The sequence below is a fragment of the Aspergillus glaucus genome (genome assembly GCF_001890805.1).
Source record: "Aspergillus glaucus CBS 516.65 unplaced genomic scaffold ASPGLscaffold_3, whole genome shotgun sequence".
Taxonomy (NCBI): Eukaryota; Fungi; Ascomycota; class Eurotiomycetes; order Eurotiales; family Aspergillaceae; genus Aspergillus; species Aspergillus glaucus.
The window spans coordinates 143,058-159,190 of NW_019170455.1; the positions used below are offsets into that span (position 1 = coordinate 143,058).

The window sequence follows — 16,133 nt, forward strand, 5'->3', positions numbered from 1 at the left end:
TTCGACCTGCACTCAGCACTGGAGCCCGCAAAGCTCGAGGAGCAGCTCCGGGCTTTATAAAGCCCTAATGAGTTATTTCCCCCGCATTCAGTGTCATTTCCCCCGGTAGGAAGAGGAGAAGTGGAGCTCGGATAATAAGCGGATAAAAGCAGCAGGATTAGTACTGGTGAAAGTAATAACTATGTAGTAAGACCCTTTGTGCAGGGACAAGGGAATGCCCGTGGGGAAACGACGGGAAATGCCGAAGATTACCCAGATCGTCATCTATATACCCCGCATTGGGACAATGCAAGTATCGAGCCATAATATGAGCAAAAACACATTTCATTTGGAATACCCTTGGCTTAAATATTGCTAGGCACTTTGAAGAGTTGCGTCTCTGAATATAGCATACATCTCCGGCAAGTCCGGGCTCATAGTGTCATGTTCGCAAGCCTGCATAAGTTCGAAGTCAACCATAGTAACCGAACGCGTTCTCGGATCGTATAGGACATTGTGCTGTCCGCAGTCCCAAGTAACCTTGAAGATAGCCTTTTCTTCGGATTCTCGAATCAGCCGCTTGCAGTTCACCCAGCTTCGAGCAACACCGTCATCGCCGCCGAACATGATCGTCTGCGAGCCAATCTCCTCGTCTACTATTGTCTCTTTGGCTGCTACTTGGTTTCGTGGCGGGGAAGCGCGGGAGTAGGCTTGCGCATATGGCTGCGTTGGGATCCTCAGTTATATGCGGTTACCATGTTTATACCTTTCTATACAAAACAACTTACTTGATCTTCATCAGACCAATAAGGGCTCGATGGGTTCAAAATCCTCTGAAGCGAACGAAGCTAGCGCCAAAAGACACTGTCTGAGCATTGGGTTTGTTGCACATGCTTCAATGGGCAAAGACATTTCAAGCCGATATGCGTCCACTCTTCGCACAAAGACAGTGCTCTGGTACATAGATAAAACACCGAACTCAAGCATTTTGACACGCATATACATTACTAGTTGCGCTGTAGTGCAAGTGTCATCAGCTTCTTTCTGGGTTGGTCAACATTGACAGAAAGTGACTTACCGAGATGGGGTTGGAGGGGGATCAATGCCATGCAGCCTCGACTGATCGGATGACTTTCAAAAACGAACGCTCCAATACGGTTCAAATTGTAGGACCGCTACTGGCTGACAGTCTGGTATGGAGAGCATGACGACTTCGGGTACTTTTCTACCAACCCTCGATCCAGACGACTGATAATCTCCAAACTTCAAGTGCGAGAGATGTGTGGAAGTCATCGCCCAGATCATCAGCAAGAGGAACCAGTCCCCCCTTTCCATCCGCACCATCTCGAAGAAGGTCAGCGGTACATAAAAGACGGGAAGACAATATTTCCATATCCTCCATCCACGAATCATGACAACCTCCCCATCAATCAAGATATAATCACCATTCTCAGAAAACAAACGGGCAAAATAGTTCTTGACTACGATTCTGCATTTGCCATCAAATCCGGGTTCGCAGTGGAGCGCAACGAGGTGGAAGCAATGGACCTAGTGTCTACGCATACATCGATTCCTTCGCCAAAAGTCATCACCACCAAGATCGGCCTTAGTAATGGAATTATCGATATAACTCTTATGCCCGGATCATCTCTAGAGAAGAGGTGGGATGAGATGAACAAGGATACCAAAGAGTCCGTGTGCCGTCAACTCTGGACCATGATCTCGCAGATACGGGATATCCCTCGCCCACCGGAACTAGTCGATGGTTCTTTCCAATGCATGGTCGATGGCTCTCCAACGAGAAGTCCATTGCTTGAAGATTTGGACCCCGGCTCACCGCAACCGCTAATGAGTGATTCAGACATACGAGACCGCATCTATCAGCGCTATCTATACTTCGGGGGGCGTCTCTATAAGGACCAGCTACCCGACATGCTGCCTCGCGCTGATTGTTCCGTCTTTACGCATGGTGATATTGCACCTCGCAATATCATGGTGGATGAGGAGGGTCTTGTTACGGGGATTGTCGATTGGGAGACTGCGGGCTGGTATCCGGATTATTTGGAGTATGCGCAGATCATGAGGCCTGCTGTTAAGTGTGCGGATTGGTCTGCTTGGATGGAGAAGATGGCGCCGAAGAAGTGGGATATTAAGGGGATTAATGCTGCGAGGAAGGTTCTCTTTTGATCGTCAGAGATCAGGTTCATAAAGTGGCATACATAATACAAAAATCATGACAAACAAACAATTACTTTTCCTCTATCTAATATCAAATGCAAAGCCCTACACTACACCGTCGTATTAAAGCGATCCTCCTCATCCCCAGCCTTAGTCCATGTTTCCCTCTGCTCCATCTGCTCCTGCTGATCCTGGCCCAGGATGAGATTCTCATCCTGAATCGCCTGTTCCTCTGTAGCAGCAGCGACGCCAGCAGGCTCTGCGTTGTCTTCGGTTACGGGCGTGGCGGAAGCGGGACTGTCAACGGCATTCTGGCGTTTCTGGGTTGTGTTGACGAGGCTGACGTCCTGGCCGAAGACTCGGAGGAGCATTGCGCGACGCTCTTCCTTGGGAAGCATGAGGTTGACGGAGTGCAAGGAACGCCAGAGGGGGAAGACCATTCGCTCTCTGTAAAGTTTCTGTTAGCTTTTGCGTCTAATATCAGAGAGAGAGAGAGAGAAAAGGGGAAGCATACTTGAGTCCATCTTCCTGGCCATTAGGCTCAATGTACAGGATACTGCATCCCATGTCAATATCCCTAACACGCTCACCAATCTCGCCCAGCTCCTTCCATGCCTCTCCATCGACCTTAGGGAACATCTCCACCAAAAGTCTCCGAAGTGTCTCCTTCTTGGTCAAGGTGACGCTACGGGCAGGTCCGAGCCACGGTTCAAAGAGTCTCAACCCGTCAGTCTGAATACGCCAGCGGCAGACTTCATTGCGCTGCGCATCCTGCTTGACGAACATCTTGACACCGCAATGCACGAACTTGATACCCTGGCCTTCATTCTGAGTCAGAATGTCTCGTGCCAATGCACTGGAGTAGTAGATCGTCCTAGTTGGGATCGCCTGGGCATTCCGCACCAGGAAGCGGTCGCGCGGGAAACGGTCAGAAGCCTGGTAGAACCGGTAGATCGGGTCGAGTTCCTCGTGGTTCGCAGGCAGGTATTTGAAGGGCTCTTCGAAGGGTTGACCCGGCTTCTTCTTGGGCGGAGGTTGCGCCTGGGATTCAGCGGGCACGGTGGGTTGAGCTGCTTCGGTGGGAACAGTCTTCTCAAGCTCAGCACCAGCCGCAGGCGGGGGAGCATGAACGGGACGGTCGCCCATGACGACTTCGCTGCCATCCTCGACCTTGACGCGCTTGGTGGGGAGCTGAGGTTCGTCGTCTGGCTCCCTCTTGGTGGATGTCGCTGGGACTGACGATTCGAGCGTAGCGGAGTACGGGATCTGGTGCGAGGCCTGCGCAACGGTTTCATTCTTCGCGGCCTCCTCCTGAGCCTGCGCATCGGGAGCAACCAGGTCGTCCAATGCCTCGATCTTCTCCAGGGTTTGACCGCTTCCATTCTTCTTGTGGTCGAGCTCTTCAGAAAGCGCAGCAACGGTTCCCTTGGGGATCACCTTCGAAGAGTCTTCGGGCTTGGCCTTGATCTCAGACAGCTTCTCCAACACAGTGATGAAGAAACCACCGGTATCTTGCAGGTGAGGGTAGATACGAGTGCATCTCTCCAGAGGGATATCAGCGTTCTTACCGGTAGGAGGGAACATGCCCACCGCAATCCGGCCAAGTCCGCTGATGCCTTCTTTTTCTCTTTGTTCCTCAACTTCTTGCCAGTTGTTCCACATCCGGCCCTCGCGGTCCATAACCTTCCAGGTCTTCAGACCAGGGGCTCGCTTGAGGCCGGCAAGTTCGTTGCTGACATCGACGATCTTGACGTTGGCCGAGCCACCGCATCGGTCAATCGCGCTTGCAATAATAGCCTCGTTCTCCACAGGGTTCATACTGCACGTCGAGTAAACAACCCGTCCACCGACCTTCAGCATCTGCAATGCGCGGACAAGAATCCGGGCCTGTGTAGCGTGCAATCCCAGAGCGTTCTGAGGACTCCACTCCTTCCAAACACTGTAGTTCTTCCGGGCAGTACCATCACCAGAGCAAGGCACATCGGCAAGGATACGGTCAAACTTCAAGTATCGGTTCTTCGAAGGCTTTCCGTCGGTGCCTGGCAAGGGAGGAAGTTTGATAGAGGGGTACATCGTAGCATCGTGGTTCGTGACGATCAGGTTCGGCGAATTCAATCGCTTCATCTGGTGAATCAACATGTGCGCACGCTTGTAGTCACTGTCGTTTGCGACAAGCAGACCCGTAGTTCTGCCGTCATCATTCAAGCCATCAGGCCCAATGCCATCCGGTCCCGCAGTTCCGTTCTCAATCTCCTTAGCAGCCTGCAACATGGTGTCCTCCTCGCCCGCATGGAGCAATTCCATCAGCTGCGCAGACTTGCTACCCGGCGCAGCGCACATGTCCAGCACCGTCATACCAGGCTTGACATCAATCAAGAGCGGAGGAATCATGCTGACCACCTCCTGTCGGCTGATATTCCCGACCTCCGTCTCTGCGACAAGGAACTTCTGGAACGAGGCGAACGGCGCAAAACGACGGACGACGTTCTTAGGCGTGGTCATCGACCAGGCAAGCTGGTCCGGGTACCAGGGAACTGGGGTCGGCGGCTCGACATGGTTACCCTCGTACTGAATGGAAGTGATCTCCGGGATGTAATGGTCCCTGAGGCGTTCTTGTACAGCAAGCGCATGCCTTTAGAAATGCGACACCAGTCAGCTATCAATCAACTATCAAATCGCAAACTGATTCTGCACATGACGTACCCTCGTGACCCCGTAAACCGGAAGCTGTTCGGCAAATCTCTGCGTAGTGCCTCCCAGAATGCCTCCTTCTCTTCTTCGGGAATGGCCCCAAGCTCATTGTAGTAGCGCTCGAGCTTCTCGTTTTGCTTCGGGATGTCCTGATAATTCTGGCGCGGCGCACGCCCGCCGCCTCTGTTACCGCCGCCTCTGCCAGACTGCAACGAGGGGAAGTGTGTTAGCGGATGGTTCAAATATAAATGCATATAGATGAATTGAGTCAGCTCTTACCTTCTTACCGCCGCGCTTGCCCATTGTGAATGATATTGAGTATTGGGGATATCACGCTTTCTCACTCGCAACTCGTCTCGAAGCTCCAAAAATCGTCCACCGGAACAACACCGGACCGGTATTGATTAGATAAGCGATTGGGGTTTCATCAGTTCTTAATTGAATCTTGTTTGAGTTGAGAAGCAGTGTTGGAGGCTGTTACTTGATGTTGATACAAAATAAGAACAAAAAAAAAACGTATTTTTAAGATATCAGTGGAACAGTTTATACTGTACATACAAGACAACGCTGCTTCCGCTGCGACTATCACATCCCCTTCTATCTATTAATCACCAACATAACAAAAGGAAATGAAGACAAGACAGTGGTGGCCATAAAACATCTTGGGGAAAACACTGTTGTTAGCGTAGAGGCATTTTTACAGGGTCATCCGGGTCATGTCGTTGCGGATTCTCTGGTAGTCAAGGATACCCTCAACGCTGCCGACGGCACTCATGGCGACATCCTGGTCCCAGAGCCTGCGGTTGGCGAACTCCATGACGTCCTTCTCGGTGATCTGACCGATTGTACGCTCAATGTCCTCGGGCGAGAAACGGCGACCAGTGGTGATGATCTGGCGACCAATGTCCTCAGCAACGGCAGTGGTGCCGTCAAGAGAGAGGAGCATAGAGGCCTTGAGCTGAGCCTTGGCACGCTCAACCTCGGCGGCGTTGACGTTGAAGCACAGACGGGTCCACTCACGGAGAGTGAAGTGAATGAGGTCGTCGAGACGGGTCAGGTTGTCGGAAACAAGGTAGATACCCCAGAGACTGCACGGGTTCAATCAGTCGCTGCTTCGAATGATATGTCAAGAGAACTTACCCAGTGTCGCTGTAGCTAGTGGAGAAACTCATGAAGCTGTTGGCAAGGCCCTGGTAGTTGACCAGAGAGCTGAGCTTGCTGCCGAGGTAGGGAGAGTTACCCATGGCACGGTCCCAGTTGCCAATGATGGCCTGAGCAACCAGACCGGTGAAATAGTCATCGTCCTTCCAGCTCACACCCTCGACGGCAAGGGCAATGTGGGCAGAAGGGAGGGTGTCGTCACGGAGTCTGACTTCGGAGCCAATGAACTCGGGGGCGCGCTTCTGCTCAGCCTGGAGGGCCTGGGCAGCAGAGGTCAGAGGCTTGTTGGGGAGGCCACCGAAGTGCTCCTCGGCAAGTCTGACGAGCTGCTCGTGGGGGACACCACCAGCGCCGACGAGGACCATGCGGTCAGCGGTGTAGTTGGTCTTGATGTAGTCAACCAAGCTGTCCCGGGAGATGGTCTGGATGTTCTCCTTGGGACCGAGGATGGTACGACCAAGGGGCTGGCCCTGGAAAGCGGTGGCGTGGAGGTGGTCGAAGACAACCTCCTCGAGCTGCTTGTCAACCTCCTCCTGTTCACGCAGAATAACATCCCTCTCACGCTCAATGGCACCGGGCTCCAACTTCGAGTTCTGGAGAATGTCTGCGAGGATGTCGACGGACTTGGGGACGTCGCTGTTGAAAGACTTGGCGTAGTAGACGGTGTTTTCTCGCTAAGGAAAGCCATTAGTGTGCTTCTTCCACTGTATCTTCTTCCCGACTCGTACCGATGTGTAGGCGTTAAGGTGCGCACCCATGTTCTCAATCTCGAGCTCCAATTGGTGCTGGGATCTCTTGTTGGTACCCTAGCCCATTGTCAGCAAGCCTGCATACCATGAATATCCGCAATATTTCCGTACCTTGAAAGCAAGGTGCTCAAGGAAGTGCGCGGTTCCGTTCGTCTTGTCGGTCTCTGCCCGGCTACCGGCATCGATCCACACACCAACGGTCGAGGTCTGAGCCCATGGCGAGTGCTCAGTCGCAATCTAGTACCTCTCATTAGCACACCGGCGAAGCAATTGGAAACAATCTCGAGGGCTATAATCGCGTACCGTGAAGCCGTTGGAGAGAGTGGTGGACTGGGTGGTGGAGGGCAGGGAAACCGGCGAAGCAAAACCCCGTCGCACCGGCTTGATGGCGTTAATAGCCTGGCGACTCCGGAGAGCCTGTTGGAAGCTGTATGCTAGACGGCGGGAAGCCATTGTGACCCGTGTATGGAGAATAAATCCAAAGGAAAAACGGGGAGGAGGAAGGGAGGGATGATGGTAGAGGTGCAGCGACGGTGAGGTTGAGGTTCGGAAGTCAAATTGTTCGCCAACTCGTCCAGCCAATCACATGACCCGCTTTTCCAAACCTGCCCATTCGATCCCGAACGTTTCCTACGGCGAAAGGGAACAACAGTGGTGTATTCTACGGCTTACAGACCACGAGAAAGGACGATCTGAATAATGTTGGACGAGGTGGCGACCAGTGCTGGGGCTATCGTTTCTCAGCCAGGACCATGACCTTAATCATCAACTTTCGGGCTCACGGCCGGAATGGTCTGTTTTCGTCGGGACTACAAAATACGGCCCAAGGTAACTAATTCCAGTCATATTCCTCCAATTGGGCTTATAAATGCTGACAGAGATTTAATAGACTCAGAAAACACAGGACGACATCGCTAAGCAAGTAAAGCCGCATACTGCCGAATATTTTCGACCATGGAAATATCCTCCGAGAACCCCAGCTTCAACGCACGCGCCGTCTCAAAATCAGGAGTCCACGTCTGAACGATCCGATCGATATCTGCATCGTACTTCTCCTCCACCAACCCCCTTCGTTCCGGTCCCCCGATTTGCTCCAGCGCATCCAGCATCTCCTGGATACTGACCTTCAATCCGGGAAGATTGACCGATCTCGACTCCCCGAATGCCTCCTTTGGAATCGTCCGAGCATGCAGCAGGTTCTTGACGACCGTGTACGGCGAACAGATCCACATCTCAACCGCTTTGTCGACTGGCAAGACAGCCTTCTTCCCATTGAACGGTTCCCGGATGATATCGCTGGCAAAGCTGCTAGCGGCCTGGGTAGGCTTCCCAGCTCGCACCGTCACCGTTGGCAATCGAACAGCCCGGCCATCCAAGAATCCTCGTCTCGAGTAGTCGTTCAGTAAGGTTTCCACGATCAGCTTCTGCGATCCATAGGAAGAAGACGGCACGGGAGGGAAGTTGGTCTCGTCGATAACCAGGCCCGGAGGTGCGCGGCCATATACAGCCAGGGAGGACGTAAACACCACCTTAACACCGGCCATCGTAGTGCGGAGTCTATCCAGGATATACCGTGTTGCATCTAGGTTGACACGGATTCCCAGCTCGAAATTCGCCTCGGAGCCACTGGACATGATTCCGTGGAGAAGGTAAACGGTATCGAATCGGTTGCTCTCGTTGATCAATTCGTCGACCACTTTGGTCGATGTGAGATCGGCCTGGACGCTCTTCACACGGGAGGCATATTGAGCAGCAGATGCCGGTAAACTGGGTGCCACCACATCTGTCAAGATCACTGATGCATCAGGTAAACTTGAAAGAAGCGAAGCAGCCAATTCCTGGCCGACGTAGCCGCTGGCTCCGGTAATAAGTATCGACATGGTTGGCTGTAGTGTAGTAGTAAAAACACACCTTCGTCCCTGAGGTAAAAGATAGCGAGATAAGTCGACTGCAGGCACAGGGAGAGAAAAGAGAATGTCAAATATCTGAAATTCGGCAATTTCATATGATCAATGGCAATCTTATATACACTTGGTCCTCGGGCATGCCATTATCCCCCGGGAACTTCTTTGCGGGGTCGAGCGGAGGAGAGAGCATCTTTTCCTCTCGTAAACAGTGTCTATCTCGGATTGTTTCCTGGATGTTATCATGCTGAAGTGACATGCACGCAGATATTCCGAGGTGACCATGGGTTCAGGACGGCGAAGCTCCGAGAGACGGAAGTTTAATCGGTTTCTTAGAAGAGTTCCTAAGCCAATGAGTTGCAAGGCAGCAAACCATTTATATTGCAACATAGTCCAGATTGAAACTAAGCAACGTTTCCAGACGTGTACATTCTTTTTAAAATACCAGAAAGAAGTACATGTGTAGAACACCTCAACATACAGCCAAAAACGAAAAATATAGGAAAACATTTCAGCATATCACAAAACATTCGACGCCAGATATAAAAAAGACAAGACAAAGAGCATGAAATGATTAGACATGACAAGAGAAAAGATAAGAAACCGGAATTAAATCACCACTTTTATGCAGAACGCTTGTAGATACCAGACACTATACAGTGGTCACGTTCGAAAGGCTCAAGGGTAAGCTGCTCCCTGGGCTTTATTCTCTCCTCTCTCATCTTCTGGACCTCCCGAGCGAAAACAACCTCGGGCTGAGCAGTACTGTCGATACAGTTGGCCTTGACGGAGACAATGACACCACCCTCTTCCTTGAGGAACATGTGGGCGTTGAGACCAACAATACGGGCCTGGTCGGGCTGGGCAACGTCGGCGAAGATGCAGTCGACCATGGGGACGAGCATACGGTAGCGGAGAGGGTGTCTGGCGTCCTCGACGATGGGGATGACGTTGGTACGGTGGGTGGCCATGCCAATCAGGTCACGGCCGGAACGGTGGGAAAACTCAACGGCATAGACGTTTCCGGTAGGTCCGACAATATCGGCGACGTGACTGACGGAGGTACCGCTGGCGGAACCAAGGTAGAGAACCTTAGCGCCAGGGCGCATGTAGATCTCGTCCAGACCACCAAGAACACCGGCAGCAAGCTTGCTACGGAAGGGGTTCCACACACGGTACTCAGTCTTGGTGACAGCACCGTCGTCGGCAGGAGTCTCGACGGCAATGCGCTTCTCACCGTAGACAGCCTCTCCGGGAGTCAGGTTCTTGGTAACGAGCAAGTCTTCCTTACCACCGCGGGCAACGAAGATACCACCGTGACGGTGAGGTTCCTAGGTAACAGATTTGTCAGTTGGTTTCGCACGTCAAATTCGAACACTTTCAACAAGTACTTACGACGATGACCTTAGCACCACCTCTAGCACCGCCCCTGGGAGCACCACGACCACGGGGAGCACCACGGCCGCCACGGGGAGCACCACGGCCGCCACCGCGAGGGGGTCCACCACGGCCACGAGGAGCAAAGCCGCCTGAAGACGCAATGAGTTAGCAACTCTGTTTCCCTCAGATGAACATCACAGGGATATAGCATTGTCCGAGCGATGGATTGATTGGCCTTTTATGCCGTTGAGATTGGTATACTAACCTCGGCCACCGCGAGCACCACCACCACCACGGGGGGCACCACGACCACCACCACGTCCTCTAGGAGCGAAAGCCATTGTATATTATGATTTCGAGGTTTAGTTGGTTTGATTGAAGGTATCGGATCGCTTTTTCGCAAGCAATCTAGTTGGTAGACAACCGGGAAGAGCTCTGCAGAAAATTTCGAAGAGAAAAGATAGGCGATAAAAAACGCAAAAAGCGAGTCGGAAACGATAAGAATCGAGAGTCGCAGGTGTCAAATGGACAGAATAAGCAATTCGCGCAAGAAATCGCACCTGCAATAGCTTTCAGAACTCGGTCAACGCCGTGCTGCTCGTCGTTGTTGCGGTCGAGAATTTTCAGACGGAGCCTTTGGATCTTTCGAAAATCAGAACGCGCTAGGCTGCATCAAGAATAGCGCATTTCCGAAGTGGTGTGGGCACGTGGTAATCACGTGTGCTTGTCCGAAACTATAGCGAGGTCACATGATCTAGTCAAGCCCTGCTCTCATTGGTCTCGAGGAAGAGGTTCAGTTACATTGAACGGTAAGGACGAGATCACCAATGACTATAATGCTTCTATTCTTATACTAGTATAGTAAAGATTGGGTTGGGAAATGGAGGGGTTGCGTTGGATGGCCTTCCGGCTGGGCTCTCCAGGAACTTATTTTAAAGTAACAAGGTCCAATCAAGTTCATGTTAATCTATGTACAAACCCCCCCATATAAAGGCTAACCCTCACGATCCTTCCCCATAGAAATAATAATTTGCCGCATACTGAACTTCAATAACCGACGGCATATTCTCACATGTCTTGGGCGCTGCTCCTCCGGCCGTATTCACCCGATAGACGCTCTTATAGTCTCCAACGGTGCCACTTATAGTCGATAGATAAAGCCACTCTACGGCCCCATTATCACCCTGCACCGAGTCGGATGGTGCGTCTACTTTCTTTTGCACTTTGGTGAATGCGATCCCGTACTGCTGCGACGGCGTGGTGTCAAGGTTGAAAACTGGTGTCGAACCTTGGAAGAAGTGATGACCCAGCAGATCGACACTTGCAGCACGAAGGATAGAGGAATAGTTATTGATGGACTGTATTTTGTAGGCCGTGTTCGGGAGTGTGGCAACCATGTCCGGGTCACTTGCTGCGATGCAAGTAACATTGTAGAGGTTTGCCACGGCTCCTATGGCTTCGGGGGTCGAGTCGGAGGTAGATGTTGAGCAGCTATAGTTCTGGTTCTGGTGTCAGCTCTCTAGTCTCATAGAGTTTCGGGGAGGATATTCCTTGCTTACCTGTGTACCACGTCCGACTGCAACATAAATGGGCGTCTGGCCATCAGGAACGGGCAGATCGGATCCTGATGTTGGTAGCGAGATTCGGGATGTATCGCATGTAGTTGATGTGTCGAGTAGTTGCTTTATATCTTGAATTGGTTCAGTGAGTGTGCTCAGGACATTCGTTAGCCCGCGTAGGAGCGTTGGTGCGGCAATGGAGCTCGTTGCCAGGCTGGCACTGAGAAAAAGAGTGGGATGCATGTCGAAATATTTATTGAGAAGATATGTCGTGACTTAATGACCGGTGCGTGCTTGAGAATTGATATTTGCCTCGTAGGATGAACGTTGGATCACCCAATGGCTTTGTTCATGCAGCTAGGTAAAACTTGCTTCGGAGGTATAGGCGAAGCAAACTCGCGGAAGTCAAAAGCAATCGATGGCTTAACTGCGCATGAGAGGAAAGGCAACATGTAAAGTTAGGAAATAGACAGGGAAGAAGTGACGATCCCATCCAAACCCGGCGACCCTGGATGGATATATATACCCAGCATGTCAGCACCATACCAGCCCCCACCACAAGGGCCCCATGGCAAGAATAGAAACTTGCAAATTAGACCGACATAGAATCCAAATCACGAGTCTACCACCAGCCTCAGGTAAAAAGGCTTCCTGCAGCCGCCCATAATGATGAAGGTGGGATGGTGCCCTCTCATTGGCGAAAAGTTAAGCGCCTGGAAGGACCATGCGCCAGACGAAACTCTGCAGACTTCCGATACCGACCAGGGATAGGATTTGCTCGATCGATTCAGCCCTATTCAAGGCCGATGTCCAATCAGGGGGTTCCCTGAACACCCCGGCGCCTAAATATATCTCAGCTTCAATGCGTTGTCTTACATCGTGGTCAGCGGCTAATCTGATTGCCAGAATCGGCTAGTGTGAAGAACTGCAAGAGGCACCGGGTCTCTGTCCCATTTGTTCGTTTTCTTTTTTCAGTGCTGCATGTGGTGCAGAATGTTGCAGATTACAAGATGAAGACAGCCAATGCCGATCTATTTTGGGACATGGAGAAACAGTCGAGGTTACTCGGGCGCCAACTGAAACGACCTTTTGGCCATAATACATACCGCTAGATATTTACAGAGTATAGTTGATATATTCTCGTTGGAGTGACCAATAATGTAGACATGAAGGAAGCGACATTTGTTACCAAAAAATTGTGTCTTATATAACCCAAAATAAATCGGCAATCACATAACAGCCCGGGTGGTCTAGTGGTATGATTCTCGCTTAGGGAAATAACCCAAGCATATCTGCGAGAGGTCCCGCGTTCGATCCGCGGCTCGGGCCGTTTCTTTTTTTTTGGGAACTTTTTTTGCTCTATATTTTTGATTTCTGCTTGACTCAAGAGCGTTGTAAGACAGTACTGGTTATATTAAAAGTGGAAGGGGAAGAAGGAGGGGCGGATTGGTATGGCAGGAAGTGAATCTATATTGTCTGGGATATATCTAAAACTACAAGGGCTAAAAAGTAAGCATCACGAACCCGGACCCAATTCACCATCAAACGCCGATGTCGCCTAAAGCAAAGAGTATCCGTAGATATAAAATCCACGGCTAACTCAGGCGACAGTAAAAGAAGCACATCAAACACCGACAGTACATCGTACAGAAAACGCGCAAGGATCATGCACCATTGAATCCCTCGGGCTGCCAATCGTCACCCCGTAACTGACCCCCAGCAGCATAACCACTACTACCATCAGAGCCAGCAGCGGTCCCGGCCATTGCGGCTGCTGCGCCCAGACTGGAGGTGCTATGTTTCTCAATCTCGACTGTGCTCATCATATACAGCATTACGAAGAGGAGAATGTGGAGAGCGAAGCAGTACCCTGCAAAGAGGTTTCGGCTCGTCCGATTGGCAAGGATGATGCGGGTGAGAGAAAAGACAATCCGTTCCGGGAGACTCATGCGTTTATATGCCCGTGCTGATTCTCGACCCCGGAATGCGGCAAATGGAGAGATTTGTGCCTCGTAGGCAGATTGGTATCGGTCGAGAGACAGCCCCGATGGCGTGTCTGGTGAGAGATGAACAGAGGTAGTGTTCGGTTTATTGCCGTAAGCAGAAACGGAGGATGATGCTCCATGACCCCGGCTATACGCGGATACATACCGCGTCTTTTCATAGAGACTGAGGTTGTCTCGCTGGAGAGAAGCAATCTCCTGTCTCAGGGATTTCACCGTATCGTACATCTTCGACAGTTCTTCCTCAAGCTCCGAATTCTTCTTCTTGAAACGGTCTCGCTGGGCTTGAATCATAGGCAAAATGCCGGAGCCCCCTCCAACAGGCTCTCCAGCGCGCAAGGAGTCCATTGTGTTGGAGGATGTCATAGTCTGATCAAATCCTGAAATGATCGACGATGTTGGTGATGTTTCTCCTCTCCGCGATGAGCGAGGATGTTTTGATGTGTAGGTACCGGCCACAGACATTGCCGAAGTCGGGAAAGCATTAGCTGCTTCTTGTTGCATTCGTAAAAGATCATTCTCAAGGGTTGTCGAAAGGCTTTGCGATTTATCCAGCTCTTGTTTCGTGCTAGAGAGATCATTGCGCAGTGTTTCAAGCTGACCCTGAAGATCACGATGAGATACCCTCAGGATGGTAAGTTCATCTGTCAGCTTTTTGTTCCTGGCCATCAGCAGTTGCTCCAGGCTATTGTTCTTGTTGCCATCTTTCTTCTTCGATGCAGCGCCATTGGATGCAGCGTCGACGGTATCGTTTTCAAGGTCTGCCGTATCGTCATCATCACCCGCGGCAAATTCGATAGACTGTCCATATTGTTAGCAGGTACACTGCACTAGAAGAACATGAGACCCATACCTTGATCATTTCAAGTTCACGACGAATGTCTTCGTAGTCAACCATCTTCTCCAACCTCGACCGCAGCTCTTCCTTCTCAGCAGCCGCCTTCGAGCTTTGTCTCTCGGATTGCGAAACCTTGGTCTCCCATGAATGACGTTCAGAGTCTCGATCGAACCGGGCTGCATCCAGCTTCCGAAGCAAGGAGGAATTCTCCGACTGCAGGCGAAGATATGACGGGTCGTCCTCAACAGACGTCTGCTCTGGCTGCGGATGCGATACGGCCTGAGCCAGCTCAAATCTCAGTTGCTCATTCCGAGCTTCCACTTCTGCCAATCGCAGACTAGTTTTCTCCAAGTCGGTAGATACGAGCTCCAATTCGGCTGCGGTAGCGCCGTTTCGAGAAGCGTCACCACCATCGTCCTGGTCTAAACGCTGCGATACCTCATAGCTTGCTTTGACTTCCTTCAACAAATGTTCCTGGTTTTCCACCTTCTCCTCCAAGCTCTTCTCTTTCGCTGCCCAATTATTTGTCTTTTCCGTCAACACGGCTGACCACGATGATTCGATCTCCTTTATCCTAGCGTCTTGGTTCTCTTCCAGTTTCTTGCGCGCGGCCCGTTCTTCTTGCAGTCGCTTCTCCGTATTATCCAGCTGCGACGTTAAGCGGTCCACAGAGCTCTGCAATTGCTCCTTCTCCGATGTCAATTTTGGAACCGTTTCTTCCGACACAACAAGCGAATCCACCGAGGCCTCGAGAAGTGGGTATGGGTCAGGCGCTTCCGATAGCGAAGAGTATAACTGTAGGAATGCGGAGGACGAAGATTTGCCTTGGTTGGTCAAGACGTCGATAAACCCCTGGTAGGCTGTCAAGATCCTGTTAGCCTCTCCGGACCCAAACTTTTGGACGGGAACACCGCCAACCTTTCAAGAGACTCTTGTGTTCAGCTAGCTTTGACGCGTCATCAAGCTTCTTGAAGTCCTTTGTCTTTTGGGCGAGGTCCTTTCTTTGGACGAGGGAATCACGTTGCTGTGCGACAATGTCCGAAGCGGTGCCGTCTAATTTCGCGATAGTGCTGGCTAGATCAATGCCTAGTTGATATCCCATATGTCAGCCCTATGCTCAGCGGCCCAATAATGGGTATAGCAATCTCTTCTCATACCTCGCCAGGCTGCAATGGCACGCTGGAACTTGTTGGCCCCCTCGGGGAGTTTCCCGGTGTCCTTTTCGGCATCTTGGTTGTTCGATCCGGGGACGATGCCTTCTGTGAATGCGAACGTATCCATTTCCTTCTCCTTGAGAGCAAGCGGATATCAATCCAGCACCCCCGCACGAGCACAGAAAGAGCAGAGAACCAAGTAAAAAAATAAGCTGTATAGATTGAAGACACCCTGGCTGTGAAACTGGATGGTTATCGCAATGCGGAGGACACGCGGAGCGGCCCGATGATATTCCGACCGCGTAAGCTGCTTGATCCTTTGTCCAGAATAGGCAATTCGTATGAAACAGAGGAACTATACGGGCTTAATATAGAAGAGACGAAAAGGCTGAAAAGGGGTCTCACATCTTACAAGTTGATGGGCTGACAGCGTATGTCCTGTAGACGGCAGCTACAATATGCGCTGGACGTGGAGATCCTCAAATGTTTGTTCTTGTACTTGTATGCCCCTGCCAAGCGCCAAAATATGGAGCATCC

General features: G+C 51.3%; 7 protein-coding genes and 1 non-coding gene across 8 annotated transcripts; 2 read left to right on the forward strand and 6 right to left on the reverse strand.

The window, feature by feature from the left end:
- Positions 1-338: 338 nt before the first annotated feature.
- ASPGLDRAFT_1504913 (uncharacterized protein) lies at positions 339-1,272 on the reverse strand. The gene is given in 3 exon segments (XM_022542155.1): positions 339-702; positions 784-1,023; positions 1,038-1,272. The coding sequence occupies 3 exon segments, from the start codon at positions 1,086-1,088 to the stop codon at positions 355-357; spliced, it is 639 nt and encodes a 212-aa protein (XP_022404264.1). The 5' UTR covers positions 1,089-1,272; the 3' UTR covers positions 339-354.
- On the forward strand, positions 1,258-2,166 carry ASPGLDRAFT_119342 (uncharacterized protein; the record flags this gene model as incomplete). Its single annotated transcript, XM_022540039.1, has 1 exon — positions 1,258-2,166. One exon carries the CDS (start codon positions 1,258-1,260, stop codon positions 2,164-2,166), a length of 909 nt encoding a protein of 302 aa, XP_022404265.1.
- On the reverse strand, positions 2,137-5,187 carry ASPGLDRAFT_42603 (tRNA (cytosine-C5-)-methyltransferase). Its single transcript, XM_022545636.1, has 4 exons — positions 5,128-5,187; positions 4,861-5,054; positions 2,672-4,789; positions 2,137-2,604 (listed from the first exon to the last, which is right to left on the reverse strand). The coding sequence occupies exons 1-4, from the start codon at positions 5,149-5,151 to the stop codon at positions 2,268-2,270; spliced, it is 2,673 nt and encodes an 890-aa protein (XP_022404266.1). The 5' UTR covers positions 5,152-5,187; the 3' UTR covers positions 2,137-2,267.
- A 127-nt stretch (positions 5,188-5,314) lies between these two features.
- ASPGLDRAFT_71854 (bifunctional SDR family oxidoreductase/M16 family metallopeptidase) lies at positions 5,315-8,638 on the reverse strand (the record flags this gene model as incomplete). The annotated part of the gene is made up of 6 exons (XM_022549576.1): positions 5,315-5,936; positions 5,989-6,683; positions 6,738-6,815; positions 6,870-6,995; positions 7,062-7,185; positions 7,695-8,638. The coding sequence occupies 6 exons, from the start codon at positions 8,636-8,638 to the stop codon at positions 5,546-5,548; spliced, it is 2,358 nt and encodes a 785-aa protein (XP_022404267.1). The 3' UTR covers positions 5,315-5,545.
- Positions 8,639-8,950: 312 nt separating this feature from the next.
- Positions 8,951-10,668, reverse strand: ASPGLDRAFT_42607 (rRNA 2'-O-methyltransferase fibrillarin family protein). The gene is made up of 3 exons (XM_022545637.1): positions 10,308-10,668; positions 10,058-10,191; positions 8,951-9,993 (listed from the first exon to the last, which is right to left on the reverse strand). Exons 1-3 carry the CDS (start codon positions 10,381-10,383, stop codon positions 9,286-9,288), a joined length of 918 nt encoding a protein of 305 aa, XP_022404268.1. The 5' UTR covers positions 10,384-10,668; the 3' UTR covers positions 8,951-9,285.
- A 308-nt stretch (positions 10,669-10,976) lies between these two features.
- On the reverse strand, positions 10,977-12,171 carry ASPGLDRAFT_163888 (uncharacterized protein). Its single transcript, XM_022542560.1, has 2 exons — positions 11,602-12,171; positions 10,977-11,541 (listed from the first exon to the last, which is right to left on the reverse strand). The coding sequence occupies exons 1-2, from the start codon at positions 11,842-11,844 to the stop codon at positions 11,044-11,046; spliced, it is 741 nt and encodes a 246-aa protein (XP_022404269.1). The 5' UTR covers positions 11,845-12,171; the 3' UTR covers positions 10,977-11,043.
- A 669-nt stretch (positions 12,172-12,840) lies between these two features.
- ASPGLDRAFT_t21 lies at positions 12,841-12,930 on the forward strand. Its single transcript has one exon. It is a non-coding gene; the product is annotated as a tRNA-Pro (tRNA).
- Positions 12,931-13,049: 119 nt separating this feature from the next.
- On the reverse strand, positions 13,050-15,818 carry ASPGLDRAFT_142024 (CCAAT displacement transcription factor COY1). The gene is made up of 4 exons (XM_022541757.1): positions 15,600-15,818; positions 15,361-15,528; positions 14,458-15,302; positions 13,050-14,405 (listed from the first exon to the last, which is right to left on the reverse strand). Exons 1-4 carry the CDS (start codon positions 15,721-15,723, stop codon positions 13,266-13,268), a joined length of 2,277 nt encoding a protein of 758 aa, XP_022404270.1. The 5' UTR covers positions 15,724-15,818; the 3' UTR covers positions 13,050-13,265.
- Between the last annotated feature and the right edge of the window lie 315 nt (positions 15,819-16,133).

Excerpts from the sequence above, each read along its gene's own strand:
- ASPGLDRAFT_142024 (XM_022541757.1), bottom strand. The coding sequence starts at position 15,723 with ATGGATACGTTCGCATTCACAGAAGGCATCGTCCCCGGATCGAACAAC. Across the intron at positions 15,303-15,360 it reads ACACAAGAGTCTCTTGAAAG|CCTACCAGGGGTTTATCGAC; the intron begins GTTGGCGGTGTT and ends GGATCTTGACAG. Across the intron at positions 14,406-14,457 it reads GTGAACTTGAAATGATCAAG|TCTATCGAATTTGCCGCGGG; the intron begins GTATGGGTCTCA and ends CAATATGGACAG.
- ASPGLDRAFT_163888 (XM_022542560.1), bottom strand. The coding sequence starts at position 11,844 with ATGCATCCCACTCTTTTTCTCAGTGCCAGCCTGGCAACGAGCTCCATT. Across the intron at positions 11,542-11,601 it reads CAGTCGGACGTGGTACACAG|AACTATAGCTGCTCAACATC; the intron begins GTAAGCAAGGAA and ends CACCAGAACCAG.
- ASPGLDRAFT_1504913 (XM_022542155.1), bottom strand. The coding sequence starts at position 1,088 with ATGGCATTGATCCCCCTCCAACCCCATCTCGGTAAGTCACTTTCTGTC. Across the intron at positions 703-783 it reads AACCCATCGAGCCCTTATTG|CCATATGCGCAAGCCTACTC; the intron begins GTCTGATGAAGA and ends ATCCCAACGCAG.
- ASPGLDRAFT_42603 (XM_022545636.1), bottom strand. The coding sequence starts at position 5,151 with ATGGGCAAGCGCGGCGGTAAGAAG. Across the intron at positions 5,055-5,127 it reads GCAAGCGCGGCGGTAAGAAG|TCTGGCAGAGGCGGCGGTAA; the intron begins GTAAGAGCTGAC and ends CCCTCGTTGCAG. Across the intron at positions 4,790-4,860 it reads CGGTTTACGGGGTCACGAGG|GCATGCGCTTGCTGTACAAG; the intron begins GTACGTCATGTG and ends GCATTTCTAAAG.
- ASPGLDRAFT_42607 (XM_022545637.1), bottom strand. The coding sequence starts at position 10,383 with ATGGCTTTCGCTCCTAGAGGACGTGGTGGTGGTCGTGGTGCCCCCCGT. Across the intron at positions 10,192-10,307 it reads TGGTGCTCGCGGTGGCCGAG|GCGGCTTTGCTCCTCGTGGC; the intron begins GTTAGTATACCA and ends TTGCGTCTTCAG. Across the intron at positions 9,994-10,057 it reads GTGGTGCTAAGGTCATCGTC|GAACCTCACCGTCACGGTGG; the intron begins GTAAGTACTTGT and ends TCTGTTACCTAG.